Source organism: Podarcis cretensis (assembly GCF_951804945.1).
Source record: "Podarcis cretensis genome assembly, chromosome: 2".
NCBI classification, from domain to species: domain Eukaryota; kingdom Metazoa; phylum Chordata; class Lepidosauria; order Squamata; family Lacertidae; genus Podarcis; species Podarcis cretensis.
In genome coordinates this window covers 98,636,468-98,659,382 of record NC_137171.1, presented here as the reverse complement: position 1 = coordinate 98,659,382, position 22,915 = coordinate 98,636,468, and the positions used below count along the sequence as shown (strand labels likewise).

The 22,915-nt window shown below is 41.1% G+C and overlaps 1 protein-coding gene across 1 annotated transcript in view; it reads left to right on the top strand.

The window, feature by feature from the left end:
- LOC307208607 (uncharacterized protein) overlaps positions 1–22,915 on the top strand; it is a 50,247-nt gene that overhangs the window by 24,537 nt on the left and 2,795 nt on the right. The window contains exons 8-10 of the mRNA XM_079963392.1: positions 2,065–2,273; positions 4,817–4,889; positions 16,259–16,376. Coding sequence (XP_079819518.1) covers positions 2,065–2,273; positions 4,817–4,889; positions 16,259–16,376 — 400 coding nt within the window. The remainder of the gene's footprint in view (positions 1–2,064; positions 2,274–4,816; positions 4,890–16,258; positions 16,377–22,915) is intronic.

The following is a 22,915-nucleotide window of genomic DNA, read 5'->3' as shown; positions in this document are numbered from 1 at the left end:
TAATGACAAATGTATAGGAAAATGGTCCTATACAAGATGATTCAATACAATATTCAATTTTAGCTTTGAGGGTGTGGTTGTTGTTACATTATAATTATGTTTACATTTTATTTATTTAATCAGTTGCATTTTCAAGACTATTGTTCTGTAGAGATTTGTTTCATGTAGGAATATGTGAAGAAATATTATTATTATTATTATTATTATTATTATTATTATTATTATCATCATCATCATCATCAAAATGTGAGCATTTCACCCTTCTAAGCCCTGCTTTAGTTTAACTGGCTCAATGTTGAAATGTGTTGTGCTTGGCCATTGGATCAGCTGCCCAGGCCTGTGTTGATCAGGAAGCCAGGAAACCTGGGCTTCCCAATCTCTTAAAATCCTGGAGCAGCTATATGCTTGTTACAGTTTGATAAGAATGAGCCAGTTTAATGATCTCAGAGCCCGACTTAGCTGGCTGACCCTAGAATGGGCACAATATGCAACTGGCAAAATTATGATCAACTATAGGGCACTTTTGAGATGCACTTTTAAAATCCTTACCTAATTTTGTTCCTGCAACTACCCTGTGGGGCCCATTTTTCACAGGGGTCAATTGTAGATGATAAAGAGAAGGGTTTGAGCATGACCGACAGGTGAGTAAGTAGCTCAGCCAGGATTTGACTGTGGATTCAGCAAGCAGTTAATGCCCCAATACATTACCTCAATAAATCATGGTGGGGTCTGTGTTTGGCCACAACTGTACCCAACCATATTCATAGTGGTTAGGTGCATTTACACGTACCTGGAAGTTGGGAAGTGAAATAAAGCAAATACCTTGGGAAAGTAGCTGCCTTCTTTGTTTACTGTCAGAAAAGGGGTGTGGGAGGGACAGGGGAGATCCAGTTCACATGTAAATATGGATCTACAAAATTGCAGAGACTGAAACACAGCCATCCTTTTACATTCACACTTCTCTGAATTTTGCAATGCAGAAACAGAGGGAGGCTGAAATTGTCAGATTCCACCATCCCCAATCGCATGAAAGGCATTTTCTAGACTGAGCCTGCAAAAAGCAGCATCGCATGAGCAGAGGGCAGCAACTGCCAAATGTAATTCCTGGCTGAAGGGTGGGCCAATTAATCTGACCCTTGTCCAACTACGTTGCAAAAGTACCCTAAGAAAAAGTAAAGGTCACTTCCCACAATGCAGTTTTCAAGACATAAGGGAAGTTCAGGGCTCCAGCCCTGATTCTAATAAATTGAAATAGGTGCAAATGGACAATCTGAATGGCATTCCCCAAACTTCTTCACTTTCTTCACAGAACCTGAAAGCTGTGAGTCTCCTTCTGGAATCACAGTGTCCATAGATCTGCTTCCTGTGGCAGCTGTGGGTACTAGCATTCTCAGATATATTTGCAGCCAAGAGACAACCCCCCCACACACCAAATACAGTGAATTGTATTCTAAAATTGAAGAGGGGTGAGAAGAAGACGGAAATAAAGATTTCAACAACCGACAGCAGCATCTCAAACATTTCAGTAGAAGACTTGCAGTTGAAATCCTTTGCCAGTAGATGGCAGGGTGTTCAAAGCTTCGGCCAAAATCCAAAAGCCTTGCAAGGGGTTGATTGTGCTTAGCCCTTTTGAAATGTTACTTTTAAAAAAACCCCACATACAGTGGTACCTCAGGTTACAAACGCTTCAGGTTACAGACTCCGCTAACTCAGACATAGTACCTCGGGTTAAGAACTTTGCTTCAGGATGAGAACAGAAATTGCGCGGTGGTGGCTGCGGCAGCGGGAGGCCCCATTAGCTAAAGTGGTACCTCAGGTTAAGAACAGTTTCAGGTTAAGAACGGACCTCCAGAACAAATTAAGTTCTTAAACCGAGGTACCACTGTACACCGTCGAAAATGGTTTTGCTTCTTCAAACATTATGCATCTGCAAATTATTACCACTACTGTATTAATTGCAATGACACACAGTAATTAAGAGGGTTGAAAGAGCAAACCGATGACAACATCAACAAAACCGCAAGCAAGTCAGATGTTTTCTCTTTGTTTTGCTTCTTCATTTAGGGATAAAAAGCATTGCTATAGCAGCAGACGTAAGCAGACCGGAAGATGTGCAGAGGATGCTTGCTACGATCGTAGATAAGTGGGGCACAGTCCATATTGCATGTAACAATGCAGGGATCAACATGAATTCACCAAGTGAAGCTACCTCCCTGGAAGAATGGGACAAAACTTTCAATGTGAATTTGCGAGGCTTGTTTTTGTGTTGCCAGGTGAGTATAGGACCCTGCAATGCTTTATATAAAAACATGTTTCCCATCTTTAAGCGTTCAAAGCAATATTGTCAGAGATTTGCTAGCACGATCCTGACTACTTTACAAGGTTCTAGCAAAAATAATTTGCCGACACTATATTTACTAAGGCGTTTCCTGATGGAAGTTACGGTATATCTTGCAAATGAGTTGCTCGGATCTCAATTTTTCTTTGTGCAAAATTGACATGTGAGGGCCCTCTCTCTCACACACACACATGACCGTCTGTTTTGCATGGCTATAATGCTGTTTCCATGGGTGATCCTTGGTGGAATGTTTCTGTGATTTGTGTTCTGAAACTTCCCCTCAGTAGCCACTGCTTATCTTTCCACTATACAGTACTTTCCTGATCTGCAGATGTGCAGGCAATTTCTATATCTGTCTGCGCAGGAAGTGTGCAAAAGAGCCCAAGAGAAACATTACCACCCATTAATTATCAGGTTTCTCAATGGGCACAATGGATGGTTGTGCTATTTTTTAGGGGTTTAATTAAAAAACAGCACACATTTTTTTTTAGTAATTAATTTATTTGATTTGTTACATGCCCTAAGGTCTTGGGGTAGTTTAAAACAGTTTTTAAAATAGCATTAAAAACTGTTTATAACAAATTACAGACACAGGAATAGGGCAGATCATAAAAATAGGCTCCTCAAGTGTCAAAGGCTAGGGAAAAGAGGAAAGAGAGATCCTGCACAAGTCTGATATTTAGCTGGATTGAAATTCTGATAAAATAGGTCTTGCACAAGACCTCTGACTTAATTTTTTTTAAAGGTCCTGATGTATGTACCACAACTACAGGCTGTTACCTTGTAGTAACACAAGGATAGCTTAAGTTGGCTAGAGTGTGGTGCTGATAACATCAAGGTTGCAAAGTTGACCGCCGTAAGGGACATCTCTCCTCATGTGCTCTTCATCCTCTCCAGATTTGCTCTGTGGGGTTGCAGTAACCCCCAGAACAGATTTACAGGATGATTGAGGGAGAGGGAGGGAAAGTAGGTTCTTTGTACAGCAAGAAATCCGTGAGCTGACAGAATTACTTAACTGGATATTGACCACAATATGCAACATAGTCGCTCGCAATGTGTTGAGATTTTGATAGAATAGCTACTCCTGTCTGAGTGGTTGAAACTCTGAAATAATATAATATAATAATATGATATATGATATGATATGATATGATATGATAAATAAAATGCCTTTGGTATGTGGCAATTGGTGGAGGGAGGCATGCTTGCATCATTTGGTTCACTAAAAACAAAATGGCTGACTGTGCTCAGGTGAGGCACAAACAAAAATACAGATGTGGCTATAGAGACCACTCACCAAAATGTCACCACCCAAAAATTGCTCTATTGTTACTTACCAGTTTTTCCAAGAGGAACTCTAGATTAAATGTTAAATAAATAAAAAAAATCAGGCTGGCATTGTGATGATGATGCCATGTGGACAATGCAAGAACGGCGCCGATTTCACAATAAACTTCCATCTGGAATCGCCTCTTGTTAGCATTCAGTAATATCATAATCATCTCATTGGATCAGACTATCCATTAGAGCAGAAGCGTATAGAAGCACAGACCAGTAACAGAACATCCCACTGCTATGGCTCAGCTTCTGGAGGTTTTAAGATCTACAGTCCAAGCTACAAACATAGAAAGCATGGTTTAGACATGTAAGGAATTGCCGTGGAACTCTCATTCAGAGATTGAAAACATTCATTGAAGAGTGGGTGATAAACACTTCAAAATTAAATTAAATTATGTCTTTTCTTGATTTCTCTTTCCTAAATCCATGAGAATATCAAATTCAATATAGCGAAATATAAAACTAAGCATCAACGGCAGCAATGTAGACAATCATTTTAGCACAATTTAAAAGAACAGCCAAACTTTAATATCAGAACTCAAAAACTCTCCCTTCAGGGCCAGCTCTTTTGAAAGGATTTAATTATAAAAGGCAGACTTAAAGAGGTGTATTTTATACATCCATTTAACACTTGGGAATGAGACCATGCACAGCTCAATTGGAAGGGAGTTCTTCAATCTGTCCCCACCTCTCAAAAAGAGGGGGGGAAAGGTGGCCCTTCAAATCATGTGGCCTACAAACATTTAGAAACCAGCAAGTTGAATTGGGCTTACAACCAGTGCAATGGATACAGATTTTTTTTGGGGGGACGGGGGAATGCTTCATTCATCTTACATTTACTAATGATACAAAAACTCAAGCTAATATTTTCAGCATCAGCTCTAAGGACTTAAAGCAGAGACCCCAAATTTGCTGACGGCTTTTGGGAGCTGCAGTTTGGGAGTGTACTAAAATGGCTACGTAAACTTTCCCGCATTAACCATTTCCCCCATATCAAGTTTTTACATCAAGCACTTTAGAGAAGGGGAAAATTAGTTAGCACATAAACTCTTCTGAAAAGTGAGTACTAATTTATTATCATGTCATTATTAGCGGAATCACAAAAGGGGTCACTGGTCTTTCCTTTAATTTCTATCACAGGCTGCAGGCCGCATTATGCTGAATCAAGGATATGGGAAGATAATTAACACAGCATCTATGGCAAGTTTAATAGGTGAGTGATGAGAGCTAACAGTTGTGCTTCAGAATCCATATTTTAATTACTGCCGATGCTATTTGAATCAATTAAACCTGTATTGCGCAGAAGTAAATCACTGACATTTTGTATTAGGGAAAATGTACTACAAAAATTTTATTGATATCATTTTTCAACATTTATCTGTCCTCTCCATTTTAGAGCACTTATTACTCCTATAAGGAGGTGGGGTTAAAGCCCTCTGAAGCTGACACATTTTATTATGTAAGAAAGGTGTTGGGTGTAATCTACATTCACCCTCAGAGTGAAAGGCGTGTTAATCCTTTCACCATTTATATACAGGACTGGAATTCAAGTTCCTTGCCTTGGTTGGTGGATGTTTCCACCTCACGATGCACCCAGGAAGCTCACAGCCAATCTACCCATTATGCAGAATGATGTGGTAAATGGTAGGATTCTGAAATGTAGCACTGGAGGCTGCAGGTAGGTTAGGTATAGTTTAGTTTTTAATAAAAAAGTTCTCTTATGTGAGAAGCTTCCTATAAGAGTATGGAATGAGCATAACAGTGTAGAGTTCTGCCTAATGTGCTGTTTTCATGGCACTTGGAGAGTTTTTTATGCAGTATAAGAAATGAAGTCATACAAGCATGGGGTTATTGTTTTGTTTTGTTTCAACTACCTCTTTTGTGCTTCTATCCTGTATTTTTATCTTGTGAATCGCTTCGAGAACTTGAGGGCAGTATATAAATTAAATACATAATACGGTCATACCTCGGAAGTCAAACAGAATCTGTTCTGGAAGTCCATTCAACTTCAAAAACATTCAGAAACCAAGGCGTGGCTTCCGATTGGCTGCAGGAAGCTCCTGCAGCCAATTGGAACCCACGTCGGACGTTTGGGTTCCAAAGAACGTTCGCAAACCGGAACACTCACTTCCGGGTTTGCGGTGTTCGGGAGCCAAAACGTTCGACTAGCAAAGCTTTGTTGACCAAGGTACGACTGTAATAATAATAATAATTAATAAATAATAATAATAATAATAATAATAATAATAATAATAATAATAAATATTTTAACACCCACCTTAAAGCTGACATGCTGGAATCCATAGTTCTACTACTCCATTCTATATATAGTGGGGAGAACAGCTCCGAAATACTGCAGGTGGAGAGCCACCCTGTATATGGAAATTGAGCTCTGATTGGTCTCCAGCATCGTCCTTTGAATTGCTCGGACAATTTGATATATCCTTAGGCCAGCTCCTGGTTCCAGAAGGAGAAGAGCCATGGTTCAGTGACAGGACATTTTGCATTCAGTAGGTACCAAGTTTGATCCCTGACATCCCCAGGCAAGGCTGAGACTATCCCCTGCCTGAAACCCAGGAGAGTCTCTTCCAATCAATGTGGACAATATTGAGCTAGATGGACCCAGTGGACTGGCTCATTTTTTTAAAAAAATAGTTTTTATTGACAAACCAATCAAATCACATTAGTTCCAAATTACAAAACCGAATTTTAAATTTTTGTTAGGGGTACCCATGCTTCAAGCTCAGAAAGGGTCCAATCCTCTCATCTTTCTGCTGCTTTGATGTTCACAGTTCTGTCCATTCATCTCTTTGTTGTTTTCCTTTACAAATCATCTTTCAATTTTCTTGTTATTGTATTTTTCCCCTTTCTTTATAATCTCTGAAAGTCTCCACAAGTGAGTTGAAATGAACGTTGTTGTAGTCCTGTGTGGATTTTCACATTAGTCCAAAAGTCATATTCAAACGGCAGACGCCACAGTGGTCTGACTCATCAAAAGGCAGCCTCCTGCCTTATTCCGGGTGTGATGTGTGCAGGCTGTGCATCAGAGCTACCTCAGCTTTAGCTCTTAGAGCCAAATTGGGCCACACTTACATCTGCTGATTCACACCCATGTCTGTACCCACCCTCTGCCCTGTCGCCTTGTCTATCCAGGCCCATTTGGCCTTGGAAGATGGTCTTTGTTTGTTATTGGCAATGACCTTTCCGATCCCAGCCTTGGGCCCATGCCTGAGAGTGTACCCTTGTGTGCCAGCTGGGCTCTCTTGCCTCTGCTCTAATACCAATTGTTCTATTTGATGCTTCTTGCCAACAGGTGTCTCCCCACTTGCGCTGTTGTATCAGACACGTCGTCAAGGAGCCAATAAACTATTGCAACATATGGAACGAAATCCCAACTGCAGAGCTAATCTGGAAGGCAGTTACATGCTGGTGAATTGAGGCCCATGTAACAAAAATTGATCAATTACACAAATTAAGCGTAGCCCTTTAGGAATTTGTTTTATTGGTCTGGACATCTGTTGCAGGATTGTCCAAATCCAAAAATCAAATGGTGCCTGTGGGCTGCCAAGTTAGGCAAAAAAAAAAAAAAAGAAAGAAAGAAAGAAAGAGAGAGAGAGAGAGAGAAATCCAGTAGCTATAGAAGTGCAACTGAAAAGCTCGATATTAATATCATGTCCATCTGCTGAATGTTACATAAATATGCAGTCTTTTTATTTTCCTTGGGAATAACATTTATTTTTACTGTGCCCAGTTTGACATTCTATGACATTCTGTTCAGTTTATTACTTAGTAACTTTAACTGTTTCTTCAGGGGGAAAAATGCATTTATAATGTTGCTGTTAATTTTTTTTTCAAGTGCTTTTACCAGCTGTTTCACTTAACGGTTTTTAATACCAGAGATGTCGCTCTTGCCCAAGTGGAAGGCATTTTTTGCAAACAAAAAATAAGGTCATTTTTTTAAAATAAGGGGAGGAAAATACTGGTCTCAGTTTAGGACAATATCAAGTCCTGTAGGGATTAAAGTAAATAAATAAATAAATGCATTCCCTATATTGTTTATTGTTCAGTGGTAATGTACAATAAACGGTGATCTCTCCAATACCTGACCCAGAACACGTGATGGAAAGCGAAGGCTGAGGTCTACAGTGCACCAGATTTGATTATGGCTTTTGTAGAAGTCCTATTTGAAGTAATGGGATTGCGATAGTTAGAGCTTGTTTCCATGCCACCTTTCAGCCAAAAGGGTTCTCAAGGCAGCTCACAAAGGTTCACACACGAGAATAAAATCCAAGGAGGGAAAATGTACTCTTCAAAAGTTTAAGTCAACAAAATGCAAACCTTTTTAATGTATATTTAAAAAATAAAAAAAAGACTGAAGTCCAAATAAATCCATGGTCCTGGCAAAGGCCAGTCCCCACAAAAATGTCAGAGAGAGCAGGAGTAAATCCTTAGGGAGCAGTTCCTCCTTGTAAGCGTCTCAGGAAGAGGGCAGGGGCAGGGCAGGTATAAAACATGACCCCTTGATGGTCTAGCACAGTCTCTTCCCTGCACCAATGTCTGCAGGAATGAAGATTGCACAGCAGCAATGCTCAATGGCCTGGGCTGCATGATGCATGTGGCTTGCAGTTAGGCTGAAAGGCCAATGGCTGAAAATGCATTGTGAATATAGATTACAAAATGGCCATTTAACACCTTGGCAATTTAGACACCATTGGACTGGTAGTAAGTGTTCCCTAAGTAAGGAGGAAAAGAATCGAGGATGAACTTTCCTTATCAAATGACTGAAGAACAGTAGGCCTGGTGATTTAGACTAGAGAGGCCAGACATTGACTGCATTACTCCAGCGTTGATATTCCTCATTCTCCTCAACGGCTCATCCATTTCTCAGGTTACAGAGTCTGTATGTGGATTGTCCTTTTGGATTTTGGGCTAGCCATGTTAAAGGCTGCTCACAGAGGACCATTAATTAATTAAATGTCGTTTGCAGAATGTCAAATTGGGCACAGCGATGGTTCTGAGTCAGACCACTGATCCATGTAGACCAGTACGGTCTTTCCCTAATTGGCAGCAACTCACTGGATCCGTCTCAAACATAATGACGCCACTGGACTTGTTTTCTCCCAGCAATCCCCTGAGCATTATGACCCCTGAATTGTTCACCTGCATAGATTTTAACCTGAGCCAAAGAAGAATTCTCAGCTGGTTGGTTCTGATGGGAGCTCTAGTCCCCAACATCATCTGTAGGGCACCGTGTTGGCTACTAACTAGATTACCGAATAGCTTCTGGGAAGTTTGGAAAAGGGAGAGAAGGAAAAGAAACAGTCTTTGGGAGCTAATTGCTAGAGATGGGAAAGAAATGAATGCATAATGAATGAGCAGCATAAGAGTGTTATTCTTTAGGATATCCTGGTGTGAAATTCAGTGGCAGGACTACAAAACCATTACATTTGGATTATAAAGGCGCAGGAGACCATGTAATATGTTTACTTAAAAATATACAAGCAAAGCCTATTGGAAGCAAACACAAGCATTATGAACACTGGTTATACATCAGATTCCTCAAGTAAGCAGTGGTACCCAATATGCTTCAGTTTTCAGCCAGAGCCTTCTAAAAAGGCTTAGCTTTCTGTCTCTCTCTCAAGGTGAAAAGTGTGCATTTCCAAAGCCATAAGGGAGAGAGTCACTAAGGACTTGCTAGTCAAGTCAAAGGCATCTGTAAAGTAGAAGATCTTGCAAACATTTTAGACTCCATTCTCTGAAAAGGAATCACGTTTAGACATTCACAATGTTTAAACGTTCTGTGTCAGGCCAGCATAAATAGCTTCTCGCTCTTATTAAGAGAGCAGCCTAGAAACGCCTCATGATGCATTGAGATCCATTGACCTAAAGAGAGCTGAGGCTCAAAACAGGACCTCCAACTGTGGCAAAGTCTGTCAACTATGAACATTATAATGCCAAATTTTGAAGAACTGGAGCTGGGGGGGGGGGAGAGAATAGTAATGATTTTAGAGTTGAAAGGGATCTTGTACTGTCATCGGTTCCAACATCCTGCAGGATCAGCAATGCAGGATAAATCACAATTAGATGGTCATCCAGCTTCTGCTTAAGTGCTCCCAGTGAAGGAGAGCCCACCATCTCCCAAGGCACTGTGTTCCCACTCTTACTTTTGGGAGAACCCGCAAACATAGGAAGAGCCTGCAGGATCAGGCCAGCAGCCCTTCTAATTCAGCATCCTGTTCTCCCAGTGCCTACCCAGATGCCTGTGGGAAACCCAAAAGCAGGGCCCAAGCACAAGAATACATGCTGCCACGAGCTCTGGAGGTAGAGCCTTGCCATCATAGTTTATAGTCACTGATAGTCTCATCCTTCATGAATTTGTCCAATCCTCTTTTAGTGCTGGCCACCGCTGCCTCCTCCACCCATTGGTCCTTTGGAGCAAGCGAGAGCATGCACACTCCATCTTCTATACTAGCACCCCTTCAGCTATTTCAAGACAGCTCTCAGGAATTCTGGGAAGGCAAAACAGCTTAGGGTAATATAGAGATGTTTTCAAACACCATTATTTTTCACGAAAGCAGCAAAGCGGCACTCCTCTGAGCTGAACCGACATTTTCAGAGTAATCCACTGCTGCTGAAAAATCATTTCCAGAAACAATTTACTGATATCATTGTTGCCATAATACGACTGGATTAGAGATCCTGTTAATAATATTAAAAGCGCGAGAAGGGCATTTTCAGCACTGTGATTCATTGATCTCTTTTCGACTCTGCTCTGAAATGTTTAATTTAAAAGTACGTTTCTGCCTAAATTTGCAGCACTGGAAACGAGCTCACTGTTCGGCTGGAAAACAAACAGCACTTTAAAAATTCAAGTTTGCAATAAATTCAAGCCTTTGGGTCCTGCTTGGGGGCAGTGGCGGAGCTTCATGCTCCGGCACCGGGGGGCGGAGAGCAGGTGGGGGCGGGGCTGGCGTGCACCCCAGGGGCACAGTGCTCATCCTGGGGGCATGATGCACCGTCCACAGGGGTGTGATGCACATCCTGGGGGTGTGGCACACTGTCTGCGAGGGCGTGGCGCCCAGCGCAGGTGGGGATCAGCTGCGATGGCACCCCACCGGGATTGCGCTGCCGGGGGCGGTGCGCTGCCCCCACATTCCTCTTCCTCCACCAGTGCTTGGGGGCATCCTATAGGGATCTAGTTGCTGAACTAGATGGGCCTTTGGCCTGATCCAACAAGGCTTTTCTTATCTTCTTAATGTCATATCTCTGCAAGAGTGGGTTCTCAGATATCAATCCCGACAAAATACTACTCAGAAATGCATGTAGTGTGTCACAAGTGTTGCTATGTGGAGTGCAGAGGTCAGGATTCCATCCTCTCCCTTTCATTCCCTTTGTTTTCTGTTCCCTGGCTCAGCCAGTTTGAAGTCCAGGGCCGGCCCACCCATTAGGAATAGTGAGGCCAATGCCTCAAGCAGCCAAAACCCTTGAGAAGGCAACGCTGTCGGTAGGCCTTAGGATGAGGCGGAGAAGCGACACCGACATTGGTGCTGATTTCGGGCAAGATCTCGTCATCATTGCATGGGAGCTTGCAGAGTGCACGAGGTTTCATGTGATTTGGGGAGAAATCTCGCCCCAAACCGGCAAGATGGCACCTGAAATTGGCACGGTCCCCAACCCCAGCTCAGCCAACGATATGACAGCATAACGGGCTCATCCCAGGTGAGCCAAATCTGGCTTAGTTGAGCCTGGTGTTAAGTCCCTAAAAGGGGCTGTTTGTGGACCATGGGGATACTTTCTCCTTGGTCACATGACCAGCATCAAACACTGCTTTAAAAAGGCTTGTTTTCCCTCTGCCAGACTCAGGCAGAGCAGCAGCTACTCTGGTATATCTGGTGTATCTTTACACTGGCTTAACTTACACTGGCTTGCTTTATGCCCTTACATATGGGATTTGGTGAGCTTTGCCCACATTGGACTGCCTTTTGCACAGAGTGCCTGCTTATGTCTAAGCCACCTGCAAACTGTCGGTTTCTTTGTTTTTGAAGTCTATTTAAATATTCTTATTCTTATGTTTTTGTTTTTACTCTTCCCATCTGACTGGGTTGCCACTCTGGCACATTATATGGGGAATTATTTGCAAACTACATCTCCTATTTGTTTATTTGGAAAGATTTGTAAGACAATTAAAACGAAAACAACCCTCTAAATGCATAAAACCAGTAGCAGTAACACATAGGTAAAATAGCATACGTTAAAATACAAGTCTAAATTATGTATTTGGGTAGGCTTCTTCAAATAAAAAAGTTTTCTAGGAGGCATCTAAGACAGTTTAATACGGGTACCTGCAGAGAGTATAAAAAGTATGAAATAGTCAAACCACATGTGGTATTATATTTCTGCAGCGTTAAGGAATTAATCCTTATGTATTTTTATAGGCATTGTTGTATATATTTACTTATGTGCTGGTTACTTTAGGAAAACCGGGGTGGTATATGTATGAAATATGTGTGTAATATTATATTTATAATGATACACATAATAATGCATATAATATGTTTGTATTTTTAAAGGACCCAGGGAGGAATAATTCCCTTGTAATTGAGACCAAGCTGTGAGATGAGAATTAAGAAAAGAATCCATGCAGACAATCATAACATTGAGATTTTTGGAAAGTCCCACCCCTAAATTCAATCCTCATTCGGATGTTTTAGGGTGTTCCCGCCATGAGGACTTTCCCTCCCCCTAAACCTCAAGATTCCTCCAAGTCTGCTGGTACCTCCTTCTTTTATGTTCATGATGCCATTTGGGCTATATAAACGGCACTCCCAGTACAAGCATCAGAAATAGTGAGAATGACTTAAGCATGGCTGTTTCCCACAAAGTAGGCTGCCTTAGATCAAATCAGATTAGCTGGCTGTCTATGGCAGTACTGACCACTCTGACAAGTTGTGGTTCTCCATGACCCCAGGCAGAATTACCGTATTTTTTCACTCTATAAGACGCACCAGACCACAAGACCTTCTTGTAGGAGGAAAACAAGAAAAAAAAATATTCTGAATCTCAGAAGCCAGAACAGCAAGAGGGATCGCTGCAGTGATCCCTCTTGCTGTTCTGGCTTCTGGGATAGCTGCGCAGCCTGCATTCGCTACATAAGACGCACACACATTCCCCCTTACTTTTTAGGAGGGAAAAAGTGAGTCTTATAGAGCAAAAAATACGGTATTTTGCCTTACCTGCTATCTGATCCTTTCGACTGGAGATAGGATTTGGGACCTTCTGCACGGTCCTTCTTCCCAATTTCCAGTTTTGTTCTGCAAGCTGCACAGCTCGAAGCATACACATCATCTCACTCAACAAGGAGAGATTTCCTTTCATAGCTCCCCCCCCCCCGACTGTATCACTGATAATAATTGATGCGGTGTAAGAGCTAACCTCCCAAATTTGCAATTTCTAAAACGCTACACGAACGGAAACAAAACCGTCCTTCGAAATTTGCACGTCTCTGAATTTTGTGGCACGGTTTTCCAGACAAGTAATGTGTGCAAAAAATGTGTATGTTGCTGAAAAGAACATATAGAATGCATTATATTAGGGGAGATTGCTTGTACAAATGTCAGGCAAAATGACCTACAGAAATGTGTATATTCATAGAATGCTATTGAATGAGGATTTAAAAATAAATAAATAAGCAAAGTGATGCAGAAATGTGGAAAAGAGAACAGAACTTAAGACTGAAAACATGAGAAACTGGGAGAAATGGGAATTGACAAATTTTTCCATCTCTATAACAAACTTTTATGCTGTCAAGGGTGGGATGAAGTAGGAAGAAGTCTCAAAAGTTTCTCCTATAAAATGTATGATAAGCACTGCAGGAAGCCACCTGATAGGTCTGTTCATAATTAGAGGTCAGAGAACTGGCTGAATAAATAAATAAGTTTCTGCTTTTCTGGAAACAAAGACTCTCAGATGGGAAAGATGCAAAAGTGTTTGGCCCCTTTAAGCAAACATGCAGTAATTTATCATAAACAGGCATATTTGGAAACTTTAGCAGGTGCTACTTTTGCAAGGGCGATGGGGTTAACTACCAAAGTTGTATGTAACTTGGATCTTGAGTAGAGTAATTAATCAAGAAATTAGATTCCTCTCCTCTTCTCCAGCCCACATGGAGTGCTGCTTGCCGGTATGCCAGACCAAACAACAGCAAAAAGAGGGAAAATATTTGTAATGAAAGCTTATTGAATAAATATGTTGGGTCTGTAAAAATGATTTCTCTGTTGTAAAGCAAAGGGATTCTTTTTTAAAAATCGTTATTAATCAAGTTTTATTATGCAGTGGAAAAAGGGAGGCAACGGCTGGCTAGGATTACAGTCTTATGTCTATTTAAGTGATTTCAAGATGTGGTATGTTTTTACATGCTTTTGTACAATTCAACAAAAACGTTCTTTTCCACCGTGTTGATTTTAAGAAACCGGCAAGAAAGCAGGCAGGCAAGCAAAATACATGAATTGGAAGGATAAATCTGCTACAGCCTTTTAAAATGTTGTTTTACTAAGTTCGTTTATTTGGTCAAATTCTCCTGACTTTGTTATAGGACTGCTCCCAATTAAATGAAAACCACTCTGACATGCAGTAATAATTTAACTATTGATTTGTGGGGCTTTTTTTTGTTTTCCTTTTATTTGTATTTTCTTATTCTTTCTAGAAATAAAAAATCCTAAATCTTACCACACTTCCAACCATTTAAGCATATTATTATTACTGTAATTAAAAAAAGAAAAACTGAAAAAAGAAAATTTGCAGAGTGTTTCGTGGCCTGATATGGAGCTTCTGGGGAATGTAGTGATGCAGGGATCTGGTTGAGCACTACTGGAGATCATGGTTAAACTCTACAGACTTGTGATCTGTAGCAGAATTGCACCCACCCCAATAATTATCGAAATAACAATTAAACAAAAATATGTCTTATACTTGTCAACATTCTGAAACTGATTTAATTGTTTTAATTGAAAATGATTTAATTGTTTTAGCTCAGTTGCAATGATATGTTGCTCACCTGTGTATTATTCAAAACACTGCTGTTTTAAGCCACTGTTCTTAATGATTTTTATGACAGTTTTATTTAAGTTGCCTTGCAAGGGCTTGGCCCTAAAAGTCAGCATGGAAATACTGAAGCAAATGAATGAACGCCAGAATAAAATTGAGGGGAAGGGAATAAAAATAGCCCAGATGAAGAATAGATTACTAAAAAGGGTATTTCTGGGTGGGATGACGGTCTGCACTTTGAAAAGTTCTGTATGTGCATTACAAAAAAATGGGTCTAAAATACCTCCTTGTCGACAAATTCATGTTAATTATGAATTGACCAATAATATGGTCCTATTTCCCTCTCAGGTTTTTTTTTTTAAATTTCTTAATAATAATAATAATAATAATAATAATAATAATAATAATAAATTATTTATATCCCGCCCTCCCCAGCCGAAGCCGGGCTCAGAGTGGCTAACAACAATTAAAGTAACACAGTTTACATAAAATCTCAATCAATTAATTGAAATGCATTCTAAAATCAATTCATTCTAAAATCAATTCATTCTAAAATCAATTCATAGGCACTTTTCATAGATACTGCCTGGTGGGGGCTAAACTCTGTTTTAAAATGTCACAAGAATGGTTTGGTTGCTAAAAATAAGCTGTCTTTTTGCAGGTATATCAGCTTAAGGAAAGGGGCAAGGAGGAGGAGAATATACCAAAGTCGCTTGTAAGCATGAACGTTATAATTAACAAAGCCGATCATTTTAGTTTCTGACTGACATGTGACATGTGTGCATTCGCCCCCTCCCCCCCCCCCCCCATCAAAAAGCATCCAACCAGTCAAGTTGCTTTGAGAGATTGGCATTTCCGGGACAGAAGTGTACCAATATCTGCATAAATGTTTGATCTTCTATAACAGGGGTCAGCAAAGCTTTTCAGCAGGGGGCTGGTCCACTGTCCCTCAGACCATGTGGTGGGCCGGACTATATTTTGGAGAGAAAAAAATGAACAAAGTCCTATGCCCCCACAAATAACCCAGAGATGCATTTTAAATAAAAGGGCACATTCTACTGAAGTAAAAACACGCTGACTCCCAGACCGTCTGCGGGCCGGATTAAGAAGGCGATGGGGCCGGATCTGGACTCCGGGCTTTAGTTTGCCTACCCATGCTCTATAACTTTGTGCTTGTTTACCTTTTTATAGGTTGAGTTTTAATTTTAATAAGCATCTGCAGGTATAATAAGTTTTAGGCTGGCATATGATACACACACTTACATGGGAATAATAAGTCTTACTGAACGCAGTGGCTTTCTCTTTTAAATAGCATATAGGTTTGCTATATGTAACACTAAAATGTAGGTACTTTTGAGGGGTCTGTTTGCAGTTGTTTCATTTTCCATATGTTGTTCCAAAAGTCAGGATAATACAATGGAAAGGTATGCCTGCCTGATTTCCAAACCTCTACAAATAACTGTCTCAGTTTTTATTTACTCTTTTTCTGTCGAGAAGTAATAATTAAATTTCTATCTCTCTCCCTTCCCAACCACCCAGTTCCTCATCCACAGAAGCAATTAGCTTACAATGCTTCGAAAGCCGGGGTTGTAAAGTTAACTCAGACATTGGGGACGGAGTGGATTGATAGAGGAGTGAGAGTGAACTGCATTTCTCCGTAAGTAACATGTAGGGTTTGGGGTATGTGTGAGGAAATAAGGAAATAAGGATGAATGTGATGAAGTTCTCAAGAAAATGTAAGAAAGCAAAACTTCAGTTCCTTATATAAGGGGGGGGGGGAATACTCTCAAGCATAACACCAATGCCAAGTGCGTAGCAAAAAGTCTTCTCTATTGCTGTATATGTTCTGGGATTTTTGAAAAGATTATGCCATTTGATAACAGGTTTTCTAATTTTGTGAAGGGTGGTTTTTAACATTTCTTTCCCAGGTGAAATATTTCATTGCTACTGTCCAAGTCTTCTGTGGTAAAAGAAAAGGCGTTTGACACTTAACAGACAATATTTTCCCCCTTCCAGTCCCCCTCCCTCACCCTTCTTTTTACCTCAGACAAATATACAGGCACTTTAAAAGGGACGTCATTATACTACCATCATTGAAATTCCATTCGGCGGTAGCAATTACAAGTCACATCGGTATATTTTTTGTTTTTTATGAAATATATTCATTATCAATTGCATTTTACCTATTTTTTGAAGGCTTAAAGGTAGGAATTTCTGAAAAGGAAAAATACAAGACTCGTGCATGTGTCTGTGCATGCGCACACACACATTTCTCTTCCACATTGGGTACCTGAGCTGTGTGTGCCGCACTACGTGCCCTGGGCTCCCCCTAAGCTCCCCCTGTAGCCTCCAGCATGTTGGAGGACATTGTCTTGTCATCAGTGTAAAGTAAAATTCAACTGTGACTCTGGTGGGCTTCTATATATTTTTGGAGTGGGAGGGACACCATCTTCTCCTTTGCCTGATCAACAAGGCCACCTTTATGTGACTTGGAAAAAACCCAACAAGTGAAGTGAGGTGTTCAACAGCAGAATCCTAAATTAGAGAAAGTAGGGTTTTACAGATAGGACTTCGGAGGGAACCTTCTCTACAAAGGCTCGGTGAAGCCATCCAGTTTGGCTTTTGACAATTTCGTTTTGGCTTAGCACACCACTTAAAATTAATATCCACTTTTGCTGATATGAAGACCGTCCAGTTTTTCTTGAGTCATGTTTTCCACCTATCTAGGAACCTGCATGTTCTGTCTCAGGATGGAGGTGGACCTAGGTGACAGGGATACCCCATGTACCTGATTTCTCATCAGTGGAGCCTCTGACACTCATCAGAAGCACTACACTCGCACCAGTGCACCCATACACCCCAAGCACCACCATTCCCTCCCAGTAAGCCACAGCGACTCCTCTGTGGGAAAGCTAGTATTGCAGCTCTGCCCCACCAGGTGAACCCCTTATGCCAGCAGGGCCTAGGTGTAACCTGATAAGCACAAAGGTCCAAAAGAGCCTCATGGAACGTCTGCAATCTCCTGCTGTTTCCCCACCATCACCAGCCCAAGTGCTCTGTTTGCCATCTAGCCTGATTAAGAGACCTGTTGAACTCAAAAGCTTGCACAGTTGTTGCCATCTGGTCTAATAAAAGTGTCACCGTAAGATGAGTTTTGGAATTTTGCATATGGGCCAACATGCCTACCTGTATTATTATTATTTTTTAAAAAAGATTGTTGTGTTCCTGTTGATGGGCCTCCATTATTTAACAGGCAATAAGCACCCTCAGATATGCAGATGACACAACTTTGATGGCAGAAAGTGAGGAGGAATTAAAGAACCTCTTAATGAGGGTGAAAGAGGAGAGCGCAAAATATGGTCTGAAGCTCAACATCAAAAAAACGAAGATCATGGCCACTGGGCCCATCACCTCCTGACAAACAGAAGGGGAAGAAATAAAGGCAGTGAGAGATTTTACTTTCTTGGGCTCCGTGATCACTGCACATGGTTACAGCAGTCACGAAATTAAAAGATCCCTGCTTCTTGGGAGAAAAGCTATGACAAACCTAGGCAGCATCTTAAAAAGCAGAGACATCACCTTTCTGACAAAGGTCTGTATAGATAAAGCTATGGTTTACCCAGTAGTGATGTATGGAAGTGAGAGCTGGACCATAAAGAAGGCCGTTCGCCGAAGAATTGATGCTTTTGAATTATGGTGCTGGAGGAGACTCTTGAGAGTCCCATGGACTGCAAGAAGATCAAACCTCTCCATTCTGAAGGAAATCAGCCCTGAGTGCTCACTGGAAGGACAGATCCTGAAGCTGAGGCTCCAATACTTTGGCCACCTCATGAGAAGAGAAGACTCCCTGGAAAAGACCCTAATGTTGGGAAATATTGAGGGCACAAGGAGAAGGGGATGACAGAGGACAAGATGGTTGGACAGTGTTCTTGAAGCTACTAACATGAGTTTGACCAAACTGCGGGAGGCAGTGGAGGACAGGAGTGCCTGGCGTGCTCTGGTCCATGGGGTCACGAAGAGTCGGGCACGACTAAATGACTAAACAACAACAACAAGCACTTTGAAGTGATTAGCTCTTTTACCCTGGCTGTAATAGCTATACTGGCAGAAGTTTTGACACATGTTTCACAGTTTTGTATTAGATAAGTGAATACATGAGCCCTGCATGCACTGTTCCCTATGTGTTACATTTTTTTAAAGCTCTACAGGGTTTTAGCAAGTATACAGACTCCAGCTCCACAAGGAAATGCATTCCTGAACTAAATTTTACAAGAGAATCCATATTTATTGCTGTGTCGGTGCCTAAGGCTTCCTTTAGCAAATATCTAATTGCCAGAATTATTGCAGTATGAAAGTGCTAATGCATATATCTTAACTAATGCATATCTGCTTGTGCATTTATGTTTTGTTTCCAGTTATGCATAAAACAACAGAAATGTCCTAATATACGGCACACAATTAGTGGTAGATATAGTGCAGGGATGGGGGAAGACTGGACAGGCTGATAAAGAGGAAAGCATGGCGTCACTTTTATAACAATAGGGCCTCCCAAACTAAATGACCAGGGTGATGAGGAGGAGGATTAATTACTTATACCCCACCCAGCTGACTGGGTTGCTCCAGCCACTCTAGGCAGCTTCCAACATAATCAAAAGCACAGCAAAACATTAAAAACTTCCTGATACAGGGCTGCTTCAGATGGGTCAGTTGTGTAGTTGCTGATCAGTTTGACATTGGATGGGAAGGTGTTCCACAGGGAGGGCGCCACTACTGAGAAGGCCCTTTGCCTGGTTCCCTGTAACATCACTTCTTGCAATGAGAGTACCACCAGAACGCCCTTGGAGCTGGACCTCGGTGTCCGGGAAACATTCCTTCAGTTATACAGGGCCAAAGCCATTTAGGACTTTAAAGGTCAGCACCAACACTTTGAATTTGGGTTTCCTAGGATCCCCAGAAGGGTGGGTGAATGTGGTGTAAAGAGGATATTGTGCGGTTTTTGTTTGGGCTAGGCAGTTAGCTTCAAAACCCAGAAAATTTGAGCCAGGGGCTCTCCAGATGTTGGTTTGGACTCCAACTCCCATCAGCATGGCAAGTGGTCAGGTATGAAGGCCGTGGTAGTCCAACAACATCTGGAGGGATACAGTTCTCCCATTCCTGGTCTGAGAGAAATCTGGGTTTGGGAGTTGGAAGGAGATTGGTTTGTGGGCATGAATAACTTTGTAGACGGAATTCATGTTATGGAGGCTGCCCACTCAATCACACTTCCAGGAAACCAACCGCATTTACTCACTATGGTTCTGTGATCAAACCAGCTTCTGTGCTCTTGTGAACCACTGACTGTGGTCTCCATCGTTGGTAACATCTGCTGCTTTTTTCTCACCGCAGTTAGCCCATGATCACGTCGTGATGGAATTCCATCACGCCATAATGTTCTCTACAGCTCTCTCTCTTTTTTTTTACACTTTCTTTTTCTTTTCAATTCAAACTTACATTTGATCACTCAGCAGTTATAATGCTTATTCCAAAATACTCACCCATGTTTATAATCATAATTATACACGATTGCGTCTTAAAAATCCATCCTATCGAGTTTCATCCTCTTAGTATATTCTATTTTTTTTTCTTAAACTTCAAACCCTGCTGTGGACTTCACATATGGAAAATTATTTTTTAAATACAGTAAAAGTATATAGTCCTCCTTGAAAGATTCTAAATGTGTTTCTTATCAGAGCCGTCAGTTTTGCCATTTCTGCATATTCCATGATTTTTACCAGCCATTCTTCCTTTGAGGATATTCTTCCCTCCTTCCACGTCCATGCATAAAGATCCCTTGCTGCTGTGGCTAGGTACATACATAAATACAGCTGAAGCTTCCTTTGGAAGCGCACCTTCGGTTCTTGTGTTAACATGTGAATGACAAGGCCAGTTGAGAACAGCTGGATTGCGAATGCTTATTCTAGCAATCCAAACACTGCTCTCCAATCTGGATCAACAAAATCTGCAAGAGATCTGGAATGCTGAAGTTTTCAGGGTAGGATGAAGCATCTTCACACTGACAGGGGGGTGGGCAATAAGTTTTTGTGTGTACAGTGGAACCTCAGCTCCCAAACGAACGAAAACCAGAAGTAATTGTTCCGGTTTTTTAATGTTCTTTGGAAGCCGAACGCCTGGCTTCTTGATTGGCTGCAAAAAAGCTGCTGCAGCCAATCAGAAGCCGCGCCATGGTTCCTGAACTGTTTCGAGAATCGAACAGACTCGAACTGGATTAAGTTTGGGAACCAAGGTTCCGCTGTATATTAACTGGCATAAAAGGACACCAGAGGGAAGAACCAAGCAAAGCCCTATCACTTAAAGGCATCCCAATTAACCAGCATTACCATCCCCATTAAGCAACAGCAGTTGCTCTTAAATATCTCTGGGCTTTTATGTAGTTTCTTGGGAGATGTCCCAATTAAGTGGGTTTTACTGATTAAACACTTCCTGAGTAATTGAAGTGTACTTAAATCATTCAAATTAATAACTCATCTGAAAGAAATCAACTTATACACAGATGGAAACCCCTTTCTCCAAAACACACAAATGCACACACTTTGGGAGAAGAACTCTTGCAAGCATTCTAAGGGAGCAGCTGATAAACAGGGCACTCAAAGACCAACATATCCACTGGCATAAAGTGTGGGATTGTTTGGAGGCTACTTGAATCTTAAATCAACCCACAGTCAGCAGCGAAATGTCAGTTCTGCATCTCCCGTGAAGGGAACCTAGATAGTGTGATAAGCCATTGTTATGCAACAGCATTGCATTCCAGATGAGGCAGAGAATTAACGCCTTGGCACTTGTCACCGCTCAGAATGGTTAAGAGCCAACGCACATTTGCCTAAAAGGGTTTTTCCATCTCCAGCATTAAATTGCCCATCTTGGCACCGAGCCTCTCCCAGAAGATGTGCAGTATACTGGGGCATATCTAATATTTGTATAAGAACCCAAAAGCGTGCTTACAAGCCACTATGTTGTTGTTGTTGTTATTATTTTTCTCGTTTGCTTATTTTTCCAAACCAGAACAGTCCTAAATTATGCTGTCTTTAGTATAAAACGTTCAATTTCCTCCCACCGCCAGCATAATTAAACGAAAGGCCTAAGTTCTACTATGTGGTACCGTGCTCTATAATTTATGAATATCACAATTAACTTCAGAAATTTCAGTTTTGCTGGGTTTTATTTGCCTGGAGGCAATGGCTGCAGCGCTATTCAGAGGACTTCTGTATGCTCAGGAGGGTTTCCGAGGCCTTCCTTTCAGAAAGCTGGTTGTTGTCCTGCTATTAAGGACGAAATTGAATTTTGTGTTTATTTTACTGAGAAATTAGTTAATTCACATATTTTGAACCAATGTGTGAACCAAACACAGCTATCCTTCAAAATGCACGCTTGTCTGAATTTTGTGAGGCAGTTCGACAACCAAACAATAAATATAGATATTCTATTCTGTTCTGTTCTGTTCTAAAAATGCATATAGCAGTGAAAACAACGTATTAAAAGGCAGTATAATAAGAATAACTGCTTGCAAAAATGTGTACGTTTGTCAAAACTGCATACAAAAAAAATGTGTTTTTGGGGAATAATTCACACTAAAATGCTGATGAACGTTCATGAGGGTTTTGTTTTTTTTTAAAAAAACAAAACCTTGTGGAAATGTGGGGAACTGAATATAAGATTGGAAAAGGAAAAATTTAGAGGACTATAATGGATGGACAGGTTTGACGATCCTTTTAGCCTGTTAAATGGAGAGAGGTGGAAAGTTTCATTCAAGTAGTCCTACTTCATCCTATTTTGTTCCCCAGTGAAGAATTGCAAAGATCTTACTGCAGAAACCTCCCGCCCAGTATTGTTTGTTTTGGGGAGAAGCTAAGCTTGCTCTCCTCTTCTCCCCGCTATACACACTGCTGGGTAGACAGACTTGTCAGAGATGACTGTGTCCCCCCCCCCCCCCCCCCAGCAAGGGTGCCATTGGACTTTCAGGCAGACGTTCAGGGCCATACTCAGCAGAATTAATAGGAGCTCTTCCCCTTGATTCCAGAGTCTAAAATTACCAAACTGCATCACTGCACACATATACACCCCACCAATTATCTCTGTGTGGATATTCCTCATTTGAATAAACCCATTCAATTATTTTATTTTTTAAAAAACCTTTTGTTT